Raw genomic sequence first — 20,674 nt, 5'->3', positions numbered from 1 at the left:
GTCACCGGTCTGTCTTGTGTGTTTCACGCACTGTCCAGTTTAGTGACCTCAGGTTTGCTCCGCTTGAAGCTGATGATGTATTTCAGTTCAACTGTTTTCCAGGAGTCCAGAGGCAGGAATGCATTTACACCTGAAAATTATGTGTTTATAGATTTTTTTTTTTTTTTCAACTGCGAGGTTTAAATTAGCTCAGATTGGCTCATAACAGTGTAAAGGTTTTAACTTCTGCCAATATGGACATGCTACACACCGTTAAATTTCTCCACCATTCAGCTGTTTAGTTCATTTAATGGAAAACACAAGATCTGAAGAATCATTAATTCAGATTTGCTGGCATGCTGAGCAAAAGAGACAGAAAAGAGCGGTGACTCTGTCTTTGAGGCGGTCAGCGAGTCCTAATTTGTGTCCGTTCCTCGATAATTCATATTCCTTTAGTCTGTAAGCGTCCACTGATGATATAATTAATCCCAAATTGTCCATATTGTCATGTGAAGTCCGTCCCTCACTGTCTGCCAACTCTGTCCATCAAACAGAAGCGCGACTTCTTTCGACAGGAGACATATTTTTCTCTTACTACCGCCCAGTGTTGTTGGGTATGTTTGTTTCCGTCATGTTGCTGCCTTCAAAATCAAAGTGTCACCCCAGTTCACAGAGCGCTCCCAGTTTTGGAGGGCCGATCGGCTCTGACAGAGCGCAGTCTTCGCGGTGACAGGCATTATTTATTTATTTATTCTTTTACAGATGCTTTCTAAATGCGGCTGAACGCAGAACACAGAACGGATGATGACATGTTTTGAATGAAAGTAAAAGGTTTCATAGTCAACAGAGACCAGGTTATTTCGAGGTTACAGTAGTGAAACAGTATAACCCTCCTGTTATAAAGCCTGGTTGCTCCTCTGTGCTTGTTTTGGTTAAAGTAACACAATAGTGTGATGCATCACTCTGCACAGACTATTAGACACTATTTTAGAGTAACTGGTAATATGTAAGACATTACATTTGGGAGGTAGCTTGCCGAACACTGTTTCTGTTTGTGTTGTGTTTTCTGGGCAAAAATAATGCAGAGAACTACATTTTGGACATGCGCCTCAGTATCTTTGACTGAACTTGAAATTTGGAAAGAGGATTGAAGAGTTTGTCCTCAGTGACTTGCATTAAATAAGCTTTTCACATGAATCTCACAGCAGTTACCTCTGTTTTGACATATTTCCCTGCATCATGTTTTTTTTATCGTGTACTCCAGTGAATATCAGTCTGGTGTCGGGTTCTTTTCAAAATGATATTGCAATTTTTTTGGTTTTTCGCCTTAATCATGTTGTTTTATTGTTGCAGTCAAAAGGATAGAAATCACATTGTGTTGGTTTATGCTTTAAGACCCTTTCAATGCAGACTGAGACAGATTAATTAAGATGATTGCTTTCTTCTGGTCGGGATCAAGTTACTTTGAGATTCGCTGGATTTGCTTTTTCGAGCTACGTTCCAGCACTCACCTTTTTGTCCTGAGCCCTGACTGGTGGTAAAAATACAATCATGGACACAGGTGGCTGAAATGTGTTCCCGTCCTTGGAGGTCCGGGAACAGCCTGAGACACATCAGGAGGAGTTATATTTCCTGGATAAACTTGGAAAAGAACCAAATGGTGCCAACTGTGATTCTGGATACCACAATGTGGAGGTTTTCTGGACATGTCCAAACAGATAGAAGACTCCAGAGGACACGTTAAAGGGATTATGTGTCCCCTCTGACCTGACAAAGTCTTGGGATACATTAGGAACACCAGGAGCGGAAGGACGTGGAGGGGGAGGGGGATGTCTGGGCTGCATAGCCGGCTTCCCTCGTGACCTGGACCATGTTAAGTGGCCGGAAAATGGATGATATGCGAAGAGAAAATGATGGAAAGTTGTGTCCAAGATGAAAATGGCTGAGACAATCCTGTGTTCTAGTTGTAATCCCATGTCAGCTCTGGTTGCATTTACAGTGCTTGGTTTTCAACCTTGTGAGTCTTCGTGTGTCATAATGGCGAAATGTGGTCCTGGAGACACGAGGGAGCGATCAGAGAAGAAGTTTGGAGTTCTTTGCCAGGATTTTATACGTCTCTGTGTCTGCACAGGGACAGATTTTTGTCAGTATGACAGCATCGCTATCACAACTTCACAGGTGTGTAGCTGAGATAGAAAAGAAGGTGGCGTTTGCAGATGTGTGGTCTAATGTAATGACGTAATCACTACTACGAATGTGAACGTGTTGATGGGCAGGGCTGTTTCTAGGTTACTGAGGGCCCCATGCAGAATGGGGACCCGTATTTGTGCCAGTTATACATTACACTGTACAGTCTCCCAATAAAGTAAGACAACAATCTGAAACTGCTGACGGGAACTGTCAGAGACATTTCAAAGGAGACAGATCACTTGAGGCATTTTGAATAGAAAAGCCTCAAGGTTTCATGTCAAGACCGTCAGTGAAATTAATTTAGTTCCTTAAAGGGTAAGTTCACCCAAAAATGAAAATTCAACCATTATCTACTCAAAGTTGAGTGGAGACAAAACATTTCTGGAGCTTCACATCAAAACAGCGTGACAGCTTTCTCATAAAATGGTTCCACACAAGACCCGAGATCCCAAACCGAGTTGAAAATCCGTTTTTTTGGTTTTTTTTTTGCACTCTCTTTAAAGCAGGGATCCTCCCTGTAGCTGCAAAGCTAAAAGTGTTAGCACACACGACGTCAGGGCTGTGAATGACGTCTTTTCAAATCAATTTGGGATCTAGTGGCTTCTTAAAACTTTGTCAACCACGAAACTCCACCTGACTCCCCATCGGCACTCGGGGTGAATAGATAACGACTGAACCTATCTAGTCTTATCTGGAGAAGTTCTTTAATTGATCCTTTAATTTGGAACTCGAGCTTTGTATCTGCCTCGCCTTGGAAAAAAGAACCCCACACTCAGCGAAGACGTCCTCACTTTAAAATGACTTTCCTCCATACAGACAGAAGCTCGACAACACAGAGCGCCGCCCACAGTGCAGACAAAGCTGTTTCTGTCAGCCACATACAGTCATGAAGTTGTCATTATTGTGAAATGTGCAGGCAGCGCTCTCCTTTCACAACCCCCACCCCCGCCCCGCCCCAGCCCAACTACATTGTACTCATTATATGGGTCGTGAGCTTGGGGAGGGTGTGGGCTCTTTAATCAATGAACGCGATGACACAGGGTATAAGTCACACACTGGTGTTCAACAGAGCATACCATGGCAACCAAAAAAAAAAAAAAACAAGAGGATCAGAAGATGAAGCCGTAACGTCCACGTGGGCATCAGTGGTGTAACATACAGTACAGCGGTCGGGGTGTGTGAGGTGCAGAGGCACAGGCAGATGGTCCTATATGGTGTGTGTGTGTGTGTGTGTGTGTGTGTGTGTGTGTGTGTGTGTGTGTGTGTGTGTGTGTGTGTGTGTGTGTGTTCTCCCCGTTTCATTTAGTTCTTATACTGTAATTACATGGATGAGACTCACTGCAAGGCTCTTTCCCTCCAGTGCTCTTCCTCTCTCTCCCTCTCTCCAGCTCTTCCTCTCTCACTCCAAGTCTGTGATTTCATGTATAATTACTTGCATAATTATAGTTCCCTCCATCCTACTGTTTCAGGAGGTCTGTTTCTGTCTCTTTGGTATCTCTTGTCTTGCTTCTTCTTTTTTTTTTTTCTCTCCGAGACACACGCACACACGCAGACATAATAGTGCCCGCACCCCCACCGATTCTGCCTCCCTTTCGCCTGGTGGTAAGACTTGTCTTGTCACTCTCTTTTGTCTCGTCTGCGTCTGAGGCGGGCCTGTTCTAATATTGGAAAGACAGCTGAGCAGATACAGTGTGCAAGAGGAAGCCGATGGTTTACTCCTGGGCTGCAATGCTTCCCCATTAATTATTCATCCAGACATCACAAACTTAAAGAGCCTGGAGGTGTGTCACAGGGAGCGAGGGGAAAACAAAATGCTCCTTTTTTTCTGCTGATTTACTACTTAAAGCTTTTGCAAGACTGCATGAGGCGCACACACACACACACACACACACACATTGACGGTAGCGTTGTAAACCTGCACCTTCTCATGTTTTGAAAGTTTCATAAGGCTCGCGGATGATGCCAGTAGATACAATTAGTTTGATTGCTTAGCAACTGAACATCACTTTCGAGAGCGGGAACAGAGGCTAAAGCTCAGGTGGAGTATCGAGGTTACACGCTGTTTTTCTGAAGAATCTGTTTTTCCCAAAACTTCTGTGCAAAAAAAAAAAAGTAGCATGCGGCGTATTTTCGGCGGCGCTTTCATGTGTCAATCAGCGGAGTAACGCACCACGCTGTGTCTCAGGTTAACTGACAATAAGATTATATCAACACCACACATAATCCATGCACACACACACACACTCTCTCGGAGTAATTTACTGCTCGACAGGGTTCAAAATTTTAAGCTTTGTGCTGCACTGCAGGTCTACTGTGCAGCCAATCGTGGCCTACTTTCAGGTATCTGGAGGATTTTCCCTGCTTTATCTGGGCATTTATGCCCTCACCCTATTTCAGCTCATCTTCCAACAACATGCTGCAATGTAAAGAAGGAAATGCAATCCATTGTACGCAGAAGTGCTGGAGGTTTTAAGGTGTGCGCGAAAGAGTCGGGATTAGGCTGGCAGGGTTGGAGCTTCAGTCAGAGACGCACTGGTAATGTAATAGTTTTTAATAACCCGTCACTCATGATTACACACACCCTGATGATGGTCAGTTGTGGTCTTTGTCTCTGTGCTCTTACCCCCTCTGCTGGAGAGACAGGAGACCAGGACCTGATGCAGTCAGTGGTGGGACAGACATGGAACAGAGTACCCCCACGTCTCCAGAGGAGGGTGGTGTATTTACTCTGCAGCAGGCAACAACACAAACAAACTACCTGATGTGTTAAATCTGAGCCTGTCGAGCACCTCCCTCTGTCGGGTGCTCGAGTTAGGGGGAGTGTGCGAGGAAGGGCGGGGTCACTTGGGACGCCTGTCCGGGTTGCGGCACATCGGTGAGGCTTTAATTCGGTGTGCAAGGCGAGCCGCGGCGGCGGACTCTCCCAGCAGAGACGGTGCTGTGTTTGTTTTGCGGGTGTGTAAATTAGCGGTAATTCGTTTGCTCAGTAATGACGTGGGAGAGCTAATTAGGGCAGTGTTGATGGGTGCATTAATTAGTCTCTAGTGTGTGATGCTAATGAGACCCTGATTCCAAGTGTGTGTTTGTGTTTGCATGTGCATGAGTGTAAGCCATGTATCTGTAAAGGCCTACCACTATAGGTCATGCCATGATGAGTGTAGTAAGGTAGCATGTGGGAGTGTGGGAGTGTGTGTGTGTGTGTGTGTGTAAGTCAACATGTGTGCCCTCTGTGTGTGTGCATGAGGGGCGCAGCAGGTCCATATCCGTGTATAAGAGCCTCCTTTATCCCGGCGGCTCCATGATGTCGGCCATGCCTGGCTGAGTCGTGATCCCTCCATTCGACCATCACAGGGCCGACGGGCCCCGGCTCACATATCACACACCTAACACCCACAGCGAGCGGGCAGAGGTGCGCAGCCGCTCGGTCACACTGCAGAGGTTTCGGCTCTACGGCTGCATTACAATCGTAAATTCATCCCATCCTATAAAAACGTCCCGGACACAAAACAGACAACACAGGGAGCCGTAATGGATGAAAGGCTGTTTTATAAGTGTGTTCAGTGACAGGTCCACTTCACAGATAAGAAGGATCCATCTGTGTGTGGTCACAGTGTGGCAGTGCTACTACAATACTCCGCCGCTTCTCTCAGTGAGGATGTGACAAGGTGGCAGCTTGCTGTAAAGAATTTATGGTATATCACTGATGTAACATTCGTCTTAGCAGCTGTGAAAGGCAGGCGGATAGGAGGAAGACAAGGGGGGGCAGGGGGATTGGCTTTAGAGCCTCACCAGTGATCTATTCTAATCATATTTATTCATGACTATCCTGTTATACATAATCCATTACTATTCCTGTTCAACTGTATCCTCTGCTGTTTCGTGCCGTCGCTCATTTCTTCGCCTCCTCTCCTTTCTCTTGTACAACTGCAGAGAAAAAGGGAAAATTCAGATCAGCATGTGAGGCCAGGGAGATCACGCTGGTTTAAAAAAAAAAAAAACTACGGCGCTCAAGAATCATCGGTGGCTCCGAAACTTTAACTGACAAAATACAATAGGGCGATTTATTTTTAGCGCAAGAATTTCAACTGAAGTTTCACAATAACAGATCCGTGAGAGGGGCTGAGGAGATGGAGATTTGTCACGCTGAGCCTTATTGAAGACTGTCAGGAAGAGACCTGCCCCAGCCGAGGTCATGCGCCCGCTCACCACTTTGAAACTATGGTATTAAAGATGTTAAGTTCAGGCGGCGTACCTCGAACCTCCAGCTTGCACTCCACCTCATCTTGACCCAGATCGTTGATGGCCCTGCAGGAGTATCTTCCCCCATCAAACAGGCTCGGCTTGCGAATATTCAGCGTCAGCACGCCCTGTTTGTTCTGCATCAGATACTTGGGGTCCTCACCGATGATCATATTGTTCTTCATCCAAACGATCTTTGGCTGGAGAACAGAGCGTCGGAGGGAGATGAGGAGGCATATTTTGGCGGGATGGAGGAGAGAAGGAGGGGGAGTACAAACAGAGCAAGGGATGTTGGGAGGGGAGGGGAGGAGGGAAGAGGAAGAGGTGAAATTAGGTCAACATTTCGGCTTGACAAATCTTTGCAGATTCGGAGGGATAGAGGAAAAAAAAGAAGGGTGTTCAAAGATCTTTCTGCTCCACCTCTTGTTCTAGCTTCAGACATAAAAATACACTCGTGCTGAAAAGGATTCAAAATCCTCCCAACTGTTCTACACTCACTGTTTGACACTTGTACACTCACTTTAAAAAACACAAAGCCTGAAAGCTGTGACGTACCCTTGCAGCAAAGCTATCATGGGGCCAGTGCAGGTAAAATGAATGCCGGATGGAGGCGCTACAGTTGCCTATATTCCTTTATTTTTTTATGTTAAATGACAGTTCAACACTTAATTCTGTCATTCTGGTGGAATGCCTTCTTACTTTAAAATATGTACGTACCTTGGGGAAGCCGCGGACGGCACAGCTAATGGCTGCGCTATAACCTGCAACCACACTTCTGTCCACAAGGGGAGCCGTGAACTTGGGGGAACTGCTAATGTCCTTCTCCTTGAAGGGTGCACGGTTATGGACCAATCCTGGACAAGTGGAGAAGTTGAACATGTCTTAGTACACACACACACACAAACACACACACAACAGAATGACAGTGCTTTATTTACAACACATTTTAGTGGCTACCGTTTCGTCTTTAGCGTGCTACCTTGTTTCCTTAAATGAGATCTGGGAGGTTGAAAGAATATAAGAAGATGGACATGTCTTTCTACTCAAGGTTAAGCTCACCCGCAAAAGAAAATTCTGTCTTATTAATTGCTCAGCCCAATGATGATGGAAAACCGGGGCGACTTTGGGATTTTTCAGCCTTTAATATCAATAACAAATCCTGCTCAAATTCGAGTATTACCTTTTGCCTTATCATGACAAAAATCTGACCTTTGTTTCACCATGATGTCGGGTGAGTACTACATTCAGCAACAATCGCAATTCCACGGGCCGGACTGCTGCTTGGAATACAAAAGAGACTGGCTGGTTGGCTGCCAGATTTCCTGGTAGACTAAGTGAATTCAACAACACGACAACAGTCGCAGGATTCGGCTGGTGGCAGGTGTTAATTTCCCAGCCTGGCTGCTTTCTTAATGCGTGGCCAGTATTAAATGTTACTTAACACTCTGTCAAACTATATTTCTGTTCAGCATAATCGGCGTGAATTACTTTTCCTTGAAGTAATTAATTACGGCCGACAATTAATCACAAGTAGTTTGTAATGTTATAACTGGGCTCTATAGTTAGAAATCATATTACAGTTTGTATTTCCTTAATATTTGCATGTGAATGTGTTTGCATGTGTAATTTTAATAAGAAATCACAATTACTTACTCTTTCCTTTATGCTCACTTTATGTTTTAACTCCATACAGTGTTGCCACTGGCATTGCAGTGGGCATCGCTCTGCAGGGGTTTCATTACCTGTTTTGGTAATGATGGCGGTGTTCTTGCTTCTGCCAGGCTCGTCGCTGAGGCCACAGATGTTTTCGCTGTACACTCGAAAGGAATACTCGTTCCCCATGACCAGGTCAGACACAGTGCAGCTGGGCCTGCGGTTGTGCTCATAAACCAGGAACCACTCCTGATGTGAGAGAGGCAGACAGAGAGGCAGAGGGACGAGAAGCAGAGGTTCAATGAGGCTTTTAGCCGAGGTTGAGATCTGTATAAGCTGAAGAATCTCCCATCCCCAGCATCCATGTTCTTCCAGTCCAACTTCCTGTCCATTCGTACAACATAATGACCACGACAGGTTGGTGAGGCTTTGCAGTTACGTGACAAAACTCCTTGCAGCCATGCCTGGAGACATCATGAAGGCCAAGCGGACACATATGGATGTTGGAGAATGGCAATGACCTAAGTGTTGTTTTTAGTTGTTGTTGTTTTTTTCTAGTCGAAAAAACAACACCAGAGATGTTATAAGGGATGAGACAAACCACAGAGAGCAGTTTGGATAGAAAAGTCCGTCATGCTTGCCAAAACAGGAGACATATCAGCCAATGTATTACAGACTACTGATAAGTATGAAAGAGAGGGATCACACTAATATACAGGATTACTAGAGATATTAAAATTGCCGTTCTGGATTGGTCTTCATCACAATCACTTGAATAGCTTATGTTTTAGTAAAAATGTATTTTTATTAAAAAATTTGAAGCTAATGTTAGCTTCTACATAGTGTTCAAGTCAACCTAGAGGCTAATGTTAGCTTCAACATAGTGCTCATGTCTACCAAGAAACTAATGTTGGCTTCTACATAGTGTTCAAGTCTACCAAGAAGCTAATGATAGCATCTATATAGTGCTAAAGTGTTCCTAGAAGCTAAAGTTAGCTTAAAGATGGTGCTCAGGTCAGCTCAAACCAATATGGCTGCCACCTCTCTGTACACTCTAACACACATTTTACCTTGGTCTTCATGTCAGCCTTCTGGATAGTATAGCCTATGATCTCACAGTTGCCGTCATCCTTGGGCGGCTTCCATTCCAGCGCAACGTTGAAGCCCCACACTTCTGTAACGTGCACGTCAATGGGGGGACCAGGCTTTTCTGTTGGGTTTGTGAGAGGAGATAGAGAAGAGGGATAGAGTTGGAGGATTTCGTTCAAAACTATCAACGAGACAGGCTTATTAGACAATCGTAAAAAAAACAAAAAAAAACAGTGCCGACTAAGTCTCTTCCCTGCCTGGGTTTCAGAGAAAGAGAGAGGGAGGTAGATTGATAAGTCCCACAGAGAGAGAGAAATCAACACTAGCAGCAGGTGAGATTTGACAAAGATTGACAGATTAGCAGAGCAAAAGACAAAGGTGCACAGAAGGGGCTGCGGTGGCTGCATGCATTACTAGAAAAACTCTGCTGGCACAGAAGTGACAAACTGAGAAACAGTACGGTTTTGCCTGGATTACAGAACAGAAGAATGCAGTGTGTTTATCATCGATCTTGCTGTGTGGCCTGCGCTGAACACGGCGCAGTGCAGGCATACTGTACGACATAGTAATGTATTTGCCATTAATCTTGCTCTGCGTGCGCTCCTCTGCGGAGTACAGTACAAACAGTGAGCAGCGCTGCCGTTAATCCTTCCTGCACTGTCTCCTGCTGAAACAGTGCGTTGACAGATCAGCCGGGGAGGGAGGGGAGCTGATCAGAGGGGCTGGAGCCTCTCATTAGCTCAGCCCTCTCAGCAGAGCAAGTGACAGAGTAGCCCTCAAAATCCAAACCTAATCCCAGTCTACACGCAAATAATCCCGGCAGAGCCCCGCCAAATAATCCACCTAGCACCCTGACCCAGGGAGACGAGGCGTAAACTGAGGAATGAGCCGGCGGCCACAGCGGCAGCTCAGGAGCCGGGATTATGCGGGAGAGCGAGGAATCAGCGCTTTGATGATTTGCTAGTTTGACTCACAGATCCCAAAGCGTATGAAATTAGGAATTATCATCAAATTAAAAGAAAAAAAAAACTCTTGACATGTCACAGATTTGGGGCTCAAGCCATCATCCCCCTCCACACAGGTTATTAGCAGTGTACCTTGTGAACTGTGAACCACGCACGGTGTCCTAATCTTAATGAGGGAACATGCAATAAAGGTCTGGAGAGGTGTCGGTGCCATGATGGGACTGACCTACGACCTGGATGTGTATGTCAGCGCTGTCGGACATGTTCTCAATCTGAACGGACAGGGTGTACTTTCCGGAGTGGCCTCTCTCTGCCGAGCGGATGAAGAGGATGGTGTCTTTGTCGCTGGTACGAGTTCCCACCGTGTTGTCCTCCAGGAGAGCGCCATCTTTGAACCAGGTCACAATCGGCCGAGGCTTGCCCTGCAGTCAGAGAAACGGACTCGGTCTTGTGATGATCAAGGTAAACACGCAAGGTGATATTAAATGACTGAACATTTGTACCTTTTTTAGTCTGCGATGACCTATGAAAAAAACATTCAATGTTGGGAAGACGTCTAATGCCAATGTCAAGTTGACATTGATATTTGGTTGGTTTTGAGTTGTGTTAAAGGTTGGGAAGCAGCGTCTGGATAAAGATAGTTGATTGTTGAGACTCATTCCCAGGTCATCAGATAATTTGGGTTAGGCGTTTTTGACATATAGGAATAAGACTCAACAATCAACTACTGTATCTCTCTCCAGAAACTACTTCCAGATGTCTCAATACTGACATTAGTTGTGGCGTGTGGTGATCAAAACCCAACATCTGCCAAACGTCATGAAATCAACTTGTAACACAATGTAAGATTATAACATCATTCGACGATGTTGATTTCAGTTGGAGTGTTAATTTAAAAAAAGTTCAAAATCTTTTCGGCATTGGAGGTTGACGTCAACCCAGTTTTCATTTCCAACTAAAAGTTAAGGTCCGTCCAGTGTCTTTCTGGCTTTAAACTGGTGCCAGCTGGGAGGATTTATTTCATGTTTTGGCCACAAAATATTTTGGGGCATCCTCCTCGAGTCAGATGAAGTTGTACCACATATTCCATCACTGTGCAGCCTCTGTCCAGCTCTTGGATGACAGGGATGTTGTTGCTCTGGCTCTCTCTCTCTCTCAAGCGTGCCTACTGTTAAAGTTTAGGACTCTGATTTGCATTTCAAAAGAAGATAAAAAATACCGAATAATATTTCAGAAATATAATCTCAGGCCTTTATTTGATCAGTTCCTCTCACCAAACAAGCAGGGTGCATTCCCACAGACACAGGCAACCATTAATTAAAACAGACGTGATATCTTGACTTTCTTTTAGTCCGGTCGCATTTCTACTTCAAATACACCACTTCAGGGTTGACTCAACCCCCACCCTTGCAATGACCCATTTTATGTGGATCACGGACCGTCTTCTTAGGCTTTTATCCAAACTCCACTGCCCTTTTCTCCACTCTTCAAATAAACCCAGTTTAAGACTTCGTGTTGGAAAATGCCTCTGAGTCTGAAATAGCCGTTTAGCACAGGGTCCGTGTGGAAGTGACCTATAATCTTTAAACACCTTGTTTCAATCACCGAACGGTATTAACCTGCAACTGCAGATCTTTCTGTTTATGCTCAAAAACTGAGACGAGTGGTAAGCCAGATCTCGGCAAGACTGGGAACCAACCTGAAAGGGGATGACCAAGTTCACCTTCTCGCCCACACGCACAATGAGTTTGGTTCTCAGCTGGCGAGGCAGGCGGATCTTTGGATGCTCTGTGTCATGGACGCAAGAGGGACAGAGATGGGAAGTAGAATTTGAGTGGGTGTTGTGGAGGAAAGCAGATATGTCAAATGCATAGCATGCACAGATTAAATGTTACATGTTCGTGTGTGGGTGCCAGAGATATAAATTATTGAGATACGAGAATGCACATTCATGCTAATCTTATAGGAGCAAAGACACAATGGTACGCTTGATTAAAAAAATGAATAACCGCTCACAAAATTGACTGACTTCACAGGTCCCAATGCAGAGTTTTTTACGATATCTTTTAACAGCAGCAGCTCCGTTGAATTTCTATCTACAAAACCAACGACAGACGACAGACTTAAAACATGTCTCTGACCCATGATCTCCCTGATCGTGACGGCCTGGCCGAGCGTGGCGGGAGGGCTGCGTCCAGCGATGTTGACAGCCACCACTCTGAACAGCATCTTCTCCCCCACTGGGAGACCCTTCACCCTGTACTGGTTCTTCGACACCGGTTCCTCATTAGCTTGCACCCAGTCATCACCTGAGGAACGAGTCAGATCAGAAGAAGAGGAGGAACAGTCAAGAGAGCCGTCGGACCCAGCAAACCCTAGAAAGTTGTTCCTGCTTTTATTCTGTACATTTCTACAAGAAGTATTGTGAAGAAATGTCCACAAAGAAATGTTATCAATATGACCTTTAACTTTTATTAATGACTTCAGGAACAACATATAAACTCTCTATAATGCCTGAGCGTGATGGTGCTTGATATTTTGCATGTATTTACTTCCTTCTTTGCAGTACTCAATGATGTAGCCGTCGATACCGCCCGCTCCGATTTTCTCTGGAGGACGCCACTTGAGTGCGCAGGTAGTGTCTGTCACATCATCCACCGTGAGGCGAATGGGCTCGCTGGTGGGGGCTGAGAGAGACAGGAGCTAATTAATACGTTAATACCCAGTGTAAATGGGATGGGAGGTAGGTTAAGCTCCCTCAAAATGAGCATTGTGTGAAAAGCCTTTGTTAATTAACCATTCTGCTAATGATAAATGGCAACGCACCAATGGGCATGAAGGGCTTCGAGTTTGCGCTGGGCTGAGAGATGCCGATGCCATTGACTGCGAACACTCTCATCTCGTAAAGTACGCCTTCAATCATCTTTTTAGCGTCGTACGTGGTCGACTCGTAAACATCAAAGTTGAGCTTGGTCCATCTGGCCGAGCCAACCTTCTTCCTCTCCATCAGGTACCCTGGAGGAAGCAGCATCAACATGCGGCGGAGTCGTTAAAAAAAATGTCTCAGCGTTTTCGAGAAGAAAAAAGAAAAAAAAAAACAGTTCAAAAACATCTCCGTATGATGAACAGAGTGGATTCTAAACTGCTGTTTTCTCCAGGGAGGGAGACATCAGATGTGAACATTAGATGTTGTGTGTGTTTCAGGGGCACCTTTAATGGGAACTCCGCCGTCAAATGCTGGAGGGTCCCATGTGATTGTGGCAGAGTCCTCGCCAACTGATGTGCATTTGACATTCTCAGGAGGGTTGGGCACATCTGGAGAGGCAGGTTACAGTTGGAAATGGAACGAGAGGGAAAGATGAAACAGAGAGAACTGAGAGGAGGAACGAGGATGAGGCTGATTAAAAAGGTTGTTTGTGACAGCGCCTTAATAAGTACTGTATCCAAAATGTATATTCTTAGTTTTGCACTGAGCTTAATACATTTTTTTGATTTTTTATTTCTTTTACGCAGCATCTTTGATTAGATTTTTATGGATTCATTTTTTTCTTACTACCACTGATTTGCATTTAAAGCATGTTGTTTTGAGTTAATGTGTAATTAAACCTGGAAACTTGAAATCTGTCTCTTCTTACAACATGTAACTTAGGGGAATGGATAAAAAGTGGGTAGTGCTTGCTACGTCACTACTGACTATGTCGGTGACAGTGGATTTGATTTCCTTTGACTGCTCTGAGTGCCCTGATGGACGGATAGTTGCTTGCTTGTTGCTAAAGTAACTGCTAACTGCTGCTGCTAGCTAGGTCCATTAGCTGTGCAGCTAGTTGGCTCTCTGGGAGCTCGGGGCTTACAACGCTAGCACAGGAGCTTTGGACTGCCAGGAGGATTGAGAGGAAGCAGCCTCTACCGACCTCGTAACGGAGCCAAAGAGGACGCTGACAGAGGAAGGGAAGAAGACAGTGATCGGGCTTCCATTGTTTCGTGTTGTTGCACTCGCTTGATGTTTGGCTGTTTTATTGTAGCATAGTTGTCGACCTTCTAGTTTTTGATCATAACTAATGCATGTGTCCATTATTATGTAAGTAACTGTTTAGCTGAATTACAATCTGGTAAAACTCACTAAATGACATAATGTTTATTTAATGCACAATAATAACTTGCACAACTTGCAATAACTAAGCACATATTCCAGAAGTTTGGAAATACATAAGATGGCTACAACATGTCAAAGCAGTGATGTGGAACTAAAACTGATTTGTATTTAAAAAAAAAAAAAAAAAGCTCTATGAGCATCAATTTTGGATCATTTCACTCATTCGATGTCAGTATTCTACTCTTGGTTCAGGAGTAAGGAGTCAGGAATAATAAAATGGAAACAAAAGAAAATAAAGAGGTGAAAAGGGTGAAAGTACGAACGAGTCACTTACCCACGATCCTGATAAAGAGCTCAGCCTTGTCCTCTCCAGCAGGGTTAGTCACGGTGATGGAGTAGTGGCCCTCGTCCTCCTTCTCCGCCCCCTCGATTACAAAGCTGCTCAGGGTCTTCCTCGTCTCCACGCGGACCCTTCCCTCCATCTCAGCCACCTCCTACCGCCACAGAGCAGCGAGGGGGAGACCGGCAGAACAAAGGGAATAGTTGAAGAGCACAGTGTCACAACTGCCACAATGACAGGTGATTCAGCCCTCCCACTCCTGGTGCATGTTTCATTCTGCTTTTGTTGCTGTTCGGTGACTAACGGCTGGGAACTCTGATTGACGCACAAAGGTAGAAAGTAAGTGACGCGTGTTAGAGTGTGTGCGCGATGCTTCTCTATTCTCCCTCACCTTGTCTCCTTTCATCCAGCACACAGTGGGGGCCGGCTCTCCGGTGATCTCAACGTCAAGGCGAAGTTTGTTTCCAGCCACCACGGTGATGGTGTTCTTGTTGCCGGTGCCGCTGGTGTCCAGGTGAATCTTGGGAGGATCTTTAGGTTGTAGCATTCGTGGAGAAGACAGGAAGAGAGAGACGTCACTCGGGTTAGAAGCAAAACAGGCTTTAAAAGAAGTAATGTGGTTGTTTTTGCTTTGAAGCTGCCAATGTTGTTTCAGATGTTCGTGCACTTAAAGTTACATCCAATTTATTGGCACTCAGTGTCTAGTGATATATCCAACTTTAGACTAATACTATTAGAAGCGTTCTAGTGGCGTACAAGGTGTGGACTTGAGCCAGACTCTCAAAATCACAACCAATACTGGGTTGCATCACTCACATAAGACGAAACAAAGATGTTCTTTGCTGTCAGACATGCATTCACTACAAGATCTGAGAACAATGGCCATCACGCACGACAGGATATTGTTGAGATTTTTTGTTATTTCGCGAGGAAGCAGATGTAAACAAAATGTAGCAATCCTTTGCAATGAGGTAAACGTAGAAGGAGTCTAAACAAGTCTGTATGAGAAAATGTTTGGGGAGACGCTGTCAGCTTGGGCTGTCTAAGCTTCAGTAAGAACCAGAGGTGGGATCGGTTTTAATATCTATCAGAAGTAGTGTGCTAGCCAACGTTAGCCTCAAAGAGTTTAGCATTGCTTGGCAACACCCTCAGCTGCCCAGGGATGTCTCCTTCACTATTGTGGTCCTGCTCAAATAGTACTGACGTAATCATCCAGATTTCAAGCCCCTGCATATCCAACATTGATGACTCTGTGAGCAGTTTGACGACCGGATCTGTAAACTCCTCACATTACCAGATGATTTGTGCTGAGCATCAGTACCAACGTGCCAGTCGAGACCACTCCTCCGATTGTCAGGAGAGGCGAATCTGGGATGAATCAGCCCCAAAATCCTGAAGCCTGAGCCCGGCTTTCGATAGAAAAGGGAGAGAGAGATATATATTGTACAAAAAACAAACCCTTACCTTGTCTGGGAACATAGTCGATCTTGATCTCTGAGGGGTTAAAATATATGAATGAGTCAGTCAGATTTCGACAAGGGCAGCTCAGATTCACTAAGAGTGAAAAAAAGAAAAGCTTAATATTGGTTCCCTCACCAAGGAAGTTGAGTTTTGCAGAGAGAGAAAGTGCATAGCCATCTGGGACAAAGGTATAATCCCCAGCGTCCGATTGCTTCACGTCATCAATCGTCAGCTTGTGGGTCCTGGGGACATGTTACCAAATGTTACCAAGGAGACAACACTCGTTGTGACCCGCAATTATGCAAAAGACAGTTGCCCTAGCAACATACTCCGTGAGGAAATATCGCAGAGTGAGAAAAATACTAAATGGCTTTCACCTTGTGTGACCGCTGCCGCCTTGGCATATCTCCTGCCATAGGCGGCTCTGATGGAGGGATTACTGAGAGAAACCCCGGACCCTGGGGGTGTGTATGATGTGTGAGAGAGTGTCTGTGAGTGTGTGTTTAGAGGTTAGAGCTTTACAGATTGCAGCCTATCCAAAAAGTGGGTCAAACAACTAAGAAACCCCTTTGGTAATAGTTTGCCAAGCCGTGTGGCAGACAGTGCTTACTGTGATAGCTATATGATTTAGTGTGTGCGTGTGTGTGTGTGTGTGTGCGTGCGTGCATGTGTGTGTGTCTGTACACGGGGGCTCACAACAACAACAACAACAACTGCTATTTAGACGTTTTGAACGGGGGAGCCGCTGCAGTCTGATGTGATACCTTCCAATGTGCGTCATTTTGATGCGATCGCTGGGCTGGACTTCGACGCCGTCCTTGAACCATTTCCCCGTCACTTTTTCATCAGACACTTCACACTTGAATACAGCCTGTTCTGCAGCCTTCACAGTCAGGTCCGCTATGCTCTGCAGAACCTCCAGCTCCTTATCTGAAGCAAAGACACGTCAGCACGGATCAGTACATATTGTAGCATACAAATGTTTGTTTGTAACAGACAGTTTGTTACATTCGACAGCAGGTGGAATTTGTGGGGATATGATCGGCAAACTTGTTTATATCTGTTCTATTTACAGCTGTAATGTGTTACGTGTAGTTAGACACATTGGTGCAAGCGAGCTGATGATTCTGCTGTTCTTATCTCATGCACTTTATTGCTTTGCTGTCATCTTTGGTATCTACTGAACAACGACATCTCGGTCTAACTGCTAGTTTGGTTAAAGTCAAACTGCATACATGCATTTTAGTTTAATTAGCCTACATCTATACGCTTGTACACTTATCTTGGACTAGGATAATGGTGTTGTTGTAGCTATGATTGAGGATTTAGAAAAGATAGATAGCTGAGGAGAAGAGAATGCTATAGGTTTAACTATAGGTTTGAAATGGATTGTTGTCTTATTACGTGAAGAAACCCAGCAAAGAAAAAAAAATGCCCTGCACCTGAGGGCCTGAGTATGACAGTTATTGAAGACATTCAAATTGATGTCTCAAACATTAATTTCCTCTTTTTGACAATGAGGAATAGTTTTCACATTTTGGGAAATTAGCTTTTCTTGCTTTCTTGCCAAGGCTTAGATGAGATGGTTGATACCACATATCTCCAGTAGCATTTCTGTAAAAGTAAATATGTAGCCGACAGTTAGCTTAGCTAAGAGCAAAGAAACAGAAACAGTCGGAAAACAGCTAGCTCAGCTCTGCCCAGTGCTAAGAAGACAAAATGTACAACCTCTCTAAAGCTCACAAAAGAGGGAAATGACACCCAGCAGCAGCTCCCAGTCTTTGTGCTCAGCTAACCGGCTGCTAGCTTTAGCGTCACACAAAGCCTACTACACTGACATGAGTGTAATGTCAATCTTCTCATAAAACGCTCAGCAAATAATAAAAAAAGAATTAGTGTTTTTCCCCAAATTTCAAATTATTCCTTCAAACTTACTTTTAGCCTTTATCTTTAATAAAACAAATTAAAATTCCCTAATAGTCTCCTGGTGGCTAGCAGGTCATTCATTCAAATGTTATGGGAAATTATCTGCTGGAGTGATTTCACTCTAAATACCGTTTCTGTGGGCTCTAACACCACAATAATCTATCACCTTGGGGTGCACCTTATCAAGGCAGTCTGTTTAAGCAGTGGGTTGTAACAGGATGTTCACACTGATCGCTCGGCGCGGTGTAACTACGACTGGGGTATCCACTGAGGAGACATTTTCTCACACTCTAATCAATTAATGAGACTCGTCTGGCTCGCAGTGTTTGCAGCCTCTGAGACAGCCTGAACTCTGATGGGTGAGACAGGATCCGACCATTAATTTTTGAAGGTGTAAAAGAAAATCAGCATGACGAACAGCGTAATGAACTGCTGATACAAGGGACTCGTGAAGTGACATTAATTATGACGTGAGTAATGACTAATTTATTGCTTTTCATGCTTGTCAGATTGAAAAAACATCAACCTACACTGATGTGTACATTTTTTTCAAAGTTTGTGATTAAACGGAAAACGTCTGAACTACTTGTTAGCGAACTTCATGCGCCGGCTAATCGCCCTGAGGTTACTGCTTCTGAGAGTAAACGTATAACTCCAGATTACATGTTGAGGCATTGCTGTAATGTGACACGTTCTAACTATAGCTTTATGTTGTTTCTGTTGACTCTGATGACTTCGTAATAGGCAGCATTGTCAAAAAACACACCACAGGCACGCAGCTGACACAGTTTGTAACTTGTAAGGAGGAGACGTCGAACGCCGGCGACGACTTCGACGGAGAAAAACGGTACCTTCAACCTCCAGCTCTGCCTGCGACTCGCCGCCGTTGGTGAAGGCGTAATACATTCCAATATCCTCCTTAGTGGCTTCATTTATGATCAGGATGTGTCTCTTCCCGTCCTTTTTGAACCTGTACTTTGAACCTGCCGTTTCTCTGTTCAGCTCAACTCCATCTTTCATCCTGAGGAGAAAAACACACACACACACACACACACACACACACACACACACACACACACACACTTCATTGGCACTTCAGCACACAGAGACGAGAAGGAAGCGCTGACTGACATGTCTGTAATGTTCTACATGGCTACAGCCTTCAGGCATCACAAGGCTTTAGCGCGCGTCTTTTCTTTTTTTTTCTTTAAACGGTGCAGAAGAAGAACGTTCCCTTAGATATACTTTTTTTTCGGTTTTAAGGGGCTGCATTCATGGCGTCTGTAGAAGTAATTCTGTGGGGATGTTACAAGAGAAAAAGATGAAGCAGTCATTTTTCCACGAGAAGACAGGTACATCTGGATACCATTTTATTTTGAATATGTCAGTGCTTTGTCTGTAAAAACAGTCGCCCAGTTAGTGGCCCATCCATCTTTGAAACTATGTAAGTACAAACGTTGTACAAGTAAGTAGAAATAACACAATTTCACACCTTCAAATTGTGTGAAGCTGTACGCCAAGTCCAAGTTTGGTCCAAGGAAAAGATGTCGTATTGGTGACAAAGCTAAATTTGTTGTGTCTGGTGATTTATAGACATGAGTTCAAACTAACCAAACCCAAACCTCCATCCAACTTGGATCTTCCATTTCCAGCACTGTACAGGACGGCAGCCTGCTAAATTCAACAACGTATTTAGGGAATAAAGAAGTGATAACTTATCTTATTTGGCCGCTTCTATTGAGAAAGATTGGTATATCACCTGCATGCAAAATTAGACTTTTATGTATGGACTGAATGCAAAATGAAAATTGTGTTTTTGTACCCAGACTAAGGCAACCGGGCTCCATGTACTCCATACAATCCAGTCTTTCTATGTTTTATTTGAATATTTACTAAAACAAAAACATCAGCAATTGACTGGTTTGTGTGATTTGCATACTAGCTTCTGATTCTGCTTCCTCAATTCATTGTTGTTGCGCAGCTAGAACCAGAACCAGATTCTAATGTCCCTGTCAACCACTTAAACTTCCTTGTTGAGTAGAGAAACAATTACTGCAATAAACTAAATAAACTACCGGTGGGGGGAAAGGAGGAAAACATCTGGAAATGTCATGCAGAAATATGGTTGAGCAGTTTCTTATTGGCTTTAACTTGATGAATGTTGCCTTATTACTTGAACTGAAAATATTTCCTTTAAAATGATGAGTAATCCCATCTGTGAGTTGTTGCCAACATTTTGTAGTCATTTAACAGGGATGATTTTGTTCTTTCCAAGCCTTTGTCTCAATGGACAGTTTACTCTTTTATACAGCAAGGTGGGAATTAACATTTAGTAAGCTGTGACCTCACAGATGTTTAAATGAGTCACGCACTTCCTAATTAACTGACACCAGAACTGAACCGCGGGGCACGCCGGCTCACCATTTGACGCTGGCTCCTTCCTCGGACACTTCCACCTCGAACTCCACCTTCTCGCCCACCACGGTGTGAACGTCATCCAGCAGCTTGGTGATGGTGACCGGAGGCTCTGAAGGCAAATTCAAAAGCGCTGAGTCACACTTCGAAACAGCAACAGTGGCACTGAGTCACAAACAAACTGTACTACTGCGGCGTGTGAGTCACTTACTGTGCTGTACACTGTACGCGTCTAAATCGCCAGAGTAAAAAGTGAGCGGGAACATGAGCAGGAGGATGAAAGAGGACGGATGGCGGAAAAACAGAGCTGTAGGCAATCAGCGC

At 44.5% G+C, this 20,674-nt stretch overlaps 1 protein-coding gene across 8 annotated transcripts in view; it reads right to left on the bottom strand.

Moving 5' to 3' along the window:
- Window positions 1–5,697: 5,697 nt before the first annotated feature.
- The window catches only part of mybpc2a (myosin binding protein Ca), a 51,369-nt gene continuing 36,392 nt past the window's right edge, over window positions 5,698–20,674 (bottom strand). For all 8 annotated transcript variants that reach the window (XM_037090139.1, XM_037090141.1, XM_037090143.1 and 5 more), the window contains 18 exons: window positions 20,357–20,462; window positions 18,787–18,956; window positions 16,774–16,939; window positions 16,145–16,251; window positions 16,013–16,042; window positions 14,940–15,079; window positions 14,543–14,702; window positions 13,326–13,430; window positions 12,942–13,130; window positions 12,668–12,802; window positions 12,257–12,424; window positions 11,815–11,903; window positions 10,342–10,537; window positions 9,132–9,271; window positions 8,151–8,310; window positions 7,126–7,262; window positions 6,422–6,608; window positions 5,698–6,093 (listed from right to left, as the gene is read on the bottom strand). In XM_037090139.1, coding sequence (XP_036946034.1) covers window positions 6,059–6,093; window positions 6,422–6,608; window positions 7,126–7,262; window positions 8,151–8,310; window positions 9,132–9,271; window positions 10,342–10,537; window positions 11,815–11,903; window positions 12,257–12,424; window positions 12,668–12,802; window positions 12,942–13,130; window positions 13,326–13,430; window positions 14,543–14,702; window positions 14,940–15,079; window positions 16,013–16,042; window positions 16,145–16,251; window positions 16,774–16,939; window positions 18,787–18,956; window positions 20,357–20,462 — 2,420 coding nt within the window. In that variant the 3' untranslated portion in view covers window positions 5,698–6,058. The remainder of the gene's footprint in view (window positions 6,094–6,421; window positions 6,609–7,125; window positions 7,263–8,150; window positions 8,311–9,131; window positions 9,272–10,341; window positions 10,538–11,814; window positions 11,904–12,256; window positions 12,425–12,667; window positions 12,803–12,941; window positions 13,131–13,325; window positions 13,431–14,542; window positions 14,703–14,939; window positions 15,080–16,012; window positions 16,043–16,144; window positions 16,252–16,773; window positions 16,940–18,786; window positions 18,957–20,356; window positions 20,463–20,674) is intronic.

This window comes from Acanthopagrus latus, chromosome 23, assembly GCF_904848185.1.
Source record: "Acanthopagrus latus isolate v.2019 chromosome 23, fAcaLat1.1, whole genome shotgun sequence".
Classification (NCBI taxonomy): domain Eukaryota; kingdom Metazoa; phylum Chordata; class Actinopteri; order Spariformes; family Sparidae; genus Acanthopagrus; species Acanthopagrus latus.
Note: the sequence above shows the minus strand (reverse complement) of the source record. Positions and strands in the feature narration are given on the sequence as shown.